The sequence below is a fragment of the Cebus imitator genome, unplaced genomic scaffold (genome assembly GCF_001604975.1).
Source record: "Cebus imitator isolate Cc_AM_T3 unplaced genomic scaffold, Cebus_imitator-1.0 Scaffold576, whole genome shotgun sequence".
In the NCBI taxonomy this organism is placed as follows: domain Eukaryota; kingdom Metazoa; phylum Chordata; class Mammalia; order Primates; family Cebidae; genus Cebus; species Cebus imitator.
In genome coordinates, this window is record NW_016107891.1 from 997,318 (window position 1) to 1,004,550 (window position 7,233).

The 7,233-nt window shown below is 37.2% G+C and overlaps 1 protein-coding gene across 3 annotated transcripts in view; it reads left to right on the forward strand.

The window, feature by feature from the left end:
* The window catches only part of VAMP7 (vesicle associated membrane protein 7), a 54,735-nt gene that overhangs the window by 32,287 nt on the left and 15,215 nt on the right, over nucleotides 1-7,233 (forward strand). For all 3 annotated transcript variants that reach the window (XM_017516229.2, XM_017516232.2, XM_017516231.2), the window contains one exon: nucleotides 2,904-2,971. In XM_017516229.2, coding sequence (XP_017371718.1) covers nucleotides 2,904-2,971 — 68 coding nt within the window. The remainder of the gene's footprint in view (nucleotides 1-2,903; nucleotides 2,972-7,233) is intronic.

Below are 7,233 nucleotides of genomic sequence, written 5' to 3' on the forward strand. Positions count from 1 at the left end.
TCCCTGTCACTTTCAGGTACACCAATCAAATGTAGGTTTGGTCTTTTCACATAGTCCCATATTTCTTGGAGACTTCATTTTTTCCTTTTCATTCTTTTTTGTCTAATCTTATCTTCATACTTTATTTCATTAAGTTGATCTTCAATCTGTGATATCCTTTCTTCTGCTTGGTTGATTCAGCAACTGATACTTGTGTATGCTTCAGGAAGTTCTTGTGCTGTGTTTTTCATCAGGTCATTTATGTTCTCTAAACTGATTATTCTAGTTAGCAATTTCTCTAACCTTTTTTCAAGGTTCTTAGCTTCCTTGCATTGGGTTGGAACATGCTCCTTTAGCTCAGAGGAGTTTATTACTCACCTTCTGATGCCTACTTCTGTCAGTTCATCAAACTTATCCTCAGTTCAGTTTTGTTCCCTTGCTGACGAGGAGTTGTGATCCTTTGGAGAAGAGGCATTCTGGTTTTTGGAATTTTCAGCATTATTGTGCTAGTTTTTCCTCATCTTCATGGATTTATCTACCTTTGGTGTTGGATGTTGGTGACCTTCCAAAGGGGTTTCTGTATGGATGTCCTTTTTGTTGATGTTGATGCTATTCCTTTCTGTTTGTTAGTTTCCTTTCTAACAGTCAGGCCCCTGGAATTTTCTGGAGGTCCACTCCAGACCCTGTTTACCTTGGTATCACCAGTGGAGGGTGCAAAACAGCAAAGATTGCTGCCTGTTCCTTCCTCTGGAAGCTTCATCCCAGAGGGGCACCTGCCAGATGCCAGCCTAAAGCTCTCCTGTATGAGGTGTCTGTCAAGCCCTGCTGGAAGGTGTCTCCCAGTCAGGAGGCACAGGGGTCAGGACCCTACTTGAGGAGGCAGTCTGTCCCTTATCAGAGCTTGAATGCTGTGCTGGGAGATTTGCTGCTGTCTTCAGAGTGGGCAGACAAGAACATTTAAGTCTGCTGAAGTTGTGCCCACAGCCACCCCTTCCCCCAGGTACTCTGTCTTAGGGAGAAAGAGGAGGAATCTAGAGAGGCAGTCTGGCTACAGTGGCTTTGCCGAGCTGTTGTGGGTTCCACCCAGTTCGAACTTCCTAGTGTCTTTGTTCACACTGTGAGAGGAAAACTGCCTACTCAAGCCTCAGTAATGGTGGACACCCTTCCCATCACCAAGCTCAAGTGTCCCAGGTTGACTTCAGACTGCTGTGCTGGCAGCGAGAATTTCAAGCCAGTGGATTTTAGCTTGCTGGGCTCTGTGGAAGTAGGATCTGTGGAGCTAGACCACTTTGGCTCCCTGGCTTCCAGCCCCCTTTCCAGGGGAGCGGACGGTTCTGTCTTGCTGGCATTCCAGGCACCACCGAGGTATGAAAAAAAGTTCCTGCAGCTAGCTCAGTGTCTGCCCAAACAGCCGCCCAGTTTTGTGCTTGAAACCCAGGGCCCTGGTGGCGTAGGCACCAGAGGGAATCTCCTGGTCTACGGCTTGCAAAAACCATTGGAAAAGCGTGGTATCTGGGCTGGAGTGCACTGTTCCTCACGGCACACTCTCTCATGGGTTCCCTTGGCTAGGTGAGGGAGTTCCCCAACCCCTTGAACTTCCCAGGTGAGGCAATAGCCCACCCTGCTTCAGCTCACCCTTTATAGGCTGCACCCACTGTCTAACCAGTCCTAGCGAGATGAACTGGGTACCTCAGTTGGAAATGCAGAAATCATCCACCTTCTGCATTGATCTTTCTGGGAGTCACAGACCAGAGCTGTTCCTATTCAAGTATCTTGCCAGCCACCCCAAGATGTTGAATTTTATCGTATGCTTTTTTATCAGATGCTTTCTCTGCATCTATTAAGGTGATCATGTAGCTTTTGTCCTTCATTCTATTGATGGCATGTTTCATGTTTACTGATTTGCATGGGTTAAATCATCATTGCATCCCTGGGGTATATCCCACTTGATCATGACGTATTATCTTTTTGATGTGATGTTTGATTTGGTTTGCTAGTATTTTGTTGAGGATTTTTGCATCTGTGATCATCAGTGATATTGGCCGGCAGTTTTGCTTTTTTGTTGAGTCCTTGTCAGGTTTTGGTATCAGGGTAATGCTGGCCTTGTAGAATGAGTTAGGGAGAATTCCCTCCTCTTGAATTTTTTGGCATAGTTTGAGAAATGATATTAGTTCTTCTTTGTAACTTTCATAGAGTTCAGCAGTGAAGCCAGGTGATCCTGGGCATTGTTTTGATTTTGTTGGGAGACTTTGTTACAGATTCAATCCCATTACTCACTACTGGCCTGTTCAGGTTTTCTATTTCTTTCTGACTCAGTCTTGGTAGGTTGCATGTATCCTGGGATTTATCCATGTCTTCCACGTTTTCCAGTTGATTAGCATATAGTTGTTAATAATATGGTCACTTCTTCCAATTTTTAGGTTTGCTTTAATACGCAAGGACTTTTTCCTGAGGATGTATCTGTAGTGTTGGTTGGGTAGGGCACTTCGACTTTGCTTATGGGTACATGCAGTAGTGTATGTAGTCTTTGTATAATTTCTTCAGCTGTAAACAGCACCAGCCATGTCTGTATTTTTCTCCGTCGCTTAGGGTGCCATTGTTATTGGAGGCTGTGGTGAAGTTTTGCTGGCCATGGGAACTCCAGGTGGCCTAGTCCTTGGTTTCCAGTGGTGTCACCAGTGGGCAAAGCCTGCCTGTCCTTTAGCCCCAGGATAGTGTATTCATTAAGTTATGTTACTTTAAAAAAAAAAAATTATTTTATTCAACATACATATACTTAAAGGCCTAAGTACTTCTGTAGTAAATATGAGCTGTCAAAAATACCAGTTGTAATTGAAATCAGATTTATTTAAATTATAACAAAGATAATGATAGAAAATATGTATTGCAAAACTTGATCTTTTCTATTTTTCCAATATTTTCAGATCTGGTAGCTCAGCGAGGAGAAAGATTGGAATTATTGATTGACAAAACAGAAAATCTCGTGGATTCTGTAAGTATGGAATCTGATAATATTATTCAGGATGTAAAGTGGAGAAACTGTGGATGATAGCTAACATAATTGGGAAATGCCTTACATTCAATAACTTTGGTTTCTTTTTCCTTTCTCATCTCCATTATGTGATTACTTTGTAATAATGAGAATAACAATGAGGCATAGAAAAAAAAAAAAAAAAGCCATCATCCCCTAATAGAGCCATTAAGGTAGCTTTGGTTTGGAAAATTTGCTCAATATACAGAAACAGTTTTCTAAAGCTTTGGGTTGATGCCTATATAAATTTAGCACCTCAGCTGCATGTACCAGTCTGTTCACTTTACAAATTTGTAAAACATGAAACAGATGTGCAAGCCATTTGTGGCCCAGTATGAGTCCTGAAAACTGGACAGTTCACTTTCTTGCTTACACTGATAGTTTGATCTTTTCTTGTATCAATCAAGAGACATGGATTGGAAAGAGCCAATAAGCTTTAAAAGAGACAGCATGCCCTTGTGAGCTGCTTATACTACAATTCCATATGTCCTCACATTTTCAATGCAGTTAGTGGATGAAAGTTTTAAGGAAAGTTGGTAGATATATGGTGAACAGAAGGACAGCAGAGATCAATTAACGATTTGGATCTACACAATTATAAATTTAAATGTACAGTACAGATTTACACCTTGAAACAAAATAGTGATTATGTTCCTTGTGACCGACAGCTAGATAGTCGTGGTTAAAAACACAAGCTCTAGTATCAGGTTGCCTGGATTTGAATCCCACCTCTGCTACTTACTAGTTGTGTGACCTTAGGCAAATGACTTAAGCTCTTTGTGCCTCAGTGATCATCTTCTGTAAAATGGAGATGTACCTACTTGATAGCATTTTAAGGATTAAATCAGATAATGCATTAAAAGTGCATAACACAGTATTTGATACATAGTAAGAGCTATTTAAATGTTCATCATTATTGTTAATTTTACAGGGACATCCATTAGCAGCAGGTTTTGAGATATACAGGCTACTATTAGGTTTCCTAGGAGTTTATAAACAGTTTTTTCATCAAAGCATGTGGTAATTGGAGGAGTGATGGTACCATACAGGAAGTCAAAACACCTGGGTTCTAGATCTCACTTTGTGACCCATTGCTAGGGGGCAAAGAGAACAGAGAAGTGTCTGATTCCAGAGCTGCAGACCAATTTCTTTGATACTTCCAGGTTCTCTTAGTTATTCTTAATTCTTGAAGCTTACTCTGCTTAGCTGGAATGGTCTGTCTTTGACCAATACCAGTATAATCTGTACTTTCCAAATAAAAGTCTTAATTTTGTTGACTTCATGACTGAAAACAACAGAAGGTACTAATGAACTAACAGGTATCTCTCTTTATGGTACAATAACGTACATGCAGCAAAGTGCATCAAGTGTACTGCGTTTAAGTGTATAGCTCAATTATTTTTTATGTATATCTATACCCATGTAACCACCTCCCAGATCTAGATATAAAACATTTCCAGCACTCCAGAAGGCTGCCCTCACGCCCCTTCCCGTTAATAATCCCCAACAGATGTAGTTATGTTTCCGACTTACATCACCATAGATAGTGTTTTGCCTGTTCTTAAAATTTATTTTTGTCTGGCCTCTTTTACTCACCATTATGCCTGTGAGATTCATTCATGTTTTTGATTATAGTAATCACTTATTCTTTTTTATTGTTTTGTATTATTCCATTATAGAATCTATCTACCACAATTTGTTTACCCGTTCTCTGTGGGGCTTTATTTCTAGATTCTCTGTTTTGTTCCATTGGTCAGTTTGTCTGTCTTTATGCCAGTACCATACTGTGTTGATTACTATAACTTTATAAAATTCTTAAAATTAAGTAGTATAAGTCTTCCAACTATATTCTTGTTCTCCAATATTGTCTTCACTCTTTTAGGTGCTTTGCATTTCCTTATATGTTTTAGAATAGGCTTGTTTTCCATCTCTCAAAAACTCCCACAACAACATGTATCTTTTGTGACTGCATTTAATATATAGGTCAATTTAGGAAGCATTGATACCTTGACAGTATAGATTTTTTTCTGTCCATAAACATGACGTATCTCTGCTTTTGCTTAGAATTTTAAAAAATTTTCTCAGCAGTATTTTTTAGTTTTTGACGTACCAGTCTTGCACATATTTGTTAAATTTGCACTTGAGAATTTCAAGTGCAAAAAAAAGAGAATTTCATTGCCTATTGACCATCTTTTGTATTCTGTTACAAATTTTAATATTTCATTTTTAATTCTTTATTGCTAGTATATGGAAATAAAATTGGTTATTGTATATTGACCTTGTTTGTATCCTGCAACCTTGCAAAAACTACGTGAGGTTACTGTTTTGTACATTCCTGCCTTTTATTAATTTTCCTTGCCTTATTCTGGCTAGAACCTTCTACATAATACTGAATACAAGAGATAATAATGGACATCATTGCCTATTGACCATCTTGTGGGGGAAAATTCAATATTTTTTGAAAAAAATAAATTCAATGTTAAATTTGTGGTTAACTGTAGATTTTTTTGTAGGTGCCTTTTAATAGGTGGAAGAATTCCCTTTAATTCCTCATTTGAGAGTTTTAATCATGGTTTTGTCAAATGCTTTTTCTCCATTTATTGAGATGTTTGTTTAGTTTTTCTCCTTTATTCAGTTAATGTGGTAAATTACATTGATTTTTGAATGTTAAACCAACTTTGCACCCCTTCAAGCTCATGACTTATCCTTCTTATATAACACTTTATTGGATTTGCTATTGTTTTGTTCAGGAATTTGGCATCTACATTTATAAGAGATAGTGGTCTGTAATTTATTTTTTTTAGGTTTTTGTATCAGGAATATGCTGGCCTCATTAAACAAGTTGGGAAATGTTACTTCTCTGTATTCTGAGTTTGGGTACTATTGGTATTATATGTCTTAGATGTTTGGAAGAATTTACTAGTAAAGCAGATTGGGCCTGGAGTTTTCTTCATTGGAAAATTTTAAATCTGCCATCTTGCTATTTTTTTCCTACCTGTGTCATCTAGTCTTTGTTCCCTTCTCCCTCATTTTTCTGCCTTGCATTGGATTTAGTATTTTTGTTTTTTCATTATGCCTCCTTTGTCAGTTTATTAGCTATAGCTCTTCATTTCATTATTTTCTCATTGCTGTAGGGTTTACAGTATGTCTTTGACTTATAACCTCCCTTCACGTGGTATTTTTCACTTCATAAATAGATAAGAACCTTACAATAGTATACTTCTATCTGTTTCTTCCTGGCCTTTATGCTATTGTTGACATGCTTTTATTTACACATATATTAAAAACTACAAAATATATTGTTATTGTTTTTGTTTAAAGAGTTGATCATCTTTTAAAGAGATTTAAATAAGGAAAGTCTTTTCTATTTACCCATGTAGCTGCCATTTCAATGTAGGCTGAGTTTCTATCTGATGTTATTTCTTAATGCCTGCATGCTTTAATTTAACATATAATCTTCCATTATTGTTCAGATGTGTAGATCTACCGGAAGTGAATTCTTTCAGGTGTGGTATATCAGAAGTTTTTATTTCACTTCCTTTTTTTTTGAAAGATATTTTTACTGAGTATAGAATTCTAGGATAGTGATTTTTTTTCTTTTAATACTTGATGAGCAGTGGTTCATCACTGTCTTTTACATTGTTTCTGACAAGAATTCTGCTGTCATTCTTACATACACAGAGTGTATTTTTTTTCTTCTTGTGCTTTTAAGATTTTCCTTTTATCATTGGTTTTAAGAAATTTGGTTGTAATATACATGCCTTGGTATAGTTTTCTTTATATTTCTTTGGCTTTGAGTTTGTTGTAGTTTTCATCAAATTTTGAAAATGTTGAGCTCTTTCTAGGCTTCCAGTTTCATCTATATTAAGCCACTACAAGCTGTGCCACAACTCACTGATGCTTTTGTTCATTGTTCAGTCTTTTTTCCACTGTGTTTCATTTAGAATAGTTTCTATTGCTATGTCTTCAAGTTTACTTATCTTTTCTGTTGCAGTTTGCAATCTGCTCTTTCTGTCCTGTGTATGACAGAACAAGCCTTTACAAGTTGTTCTGGATCTTTTTTATATCTTCCATGTGTCTCCTTAACATGTGCATACTTTCCTCGACCTTCTTGAATATATGAAGTATATTTATAATTGAAGTGCTTATTCTACTTAGATGTAATACGAATTTTAATAGAGTTGGGTGTAAGTATCTTAAGCTTTTTTTTTTTTAATTTAGGT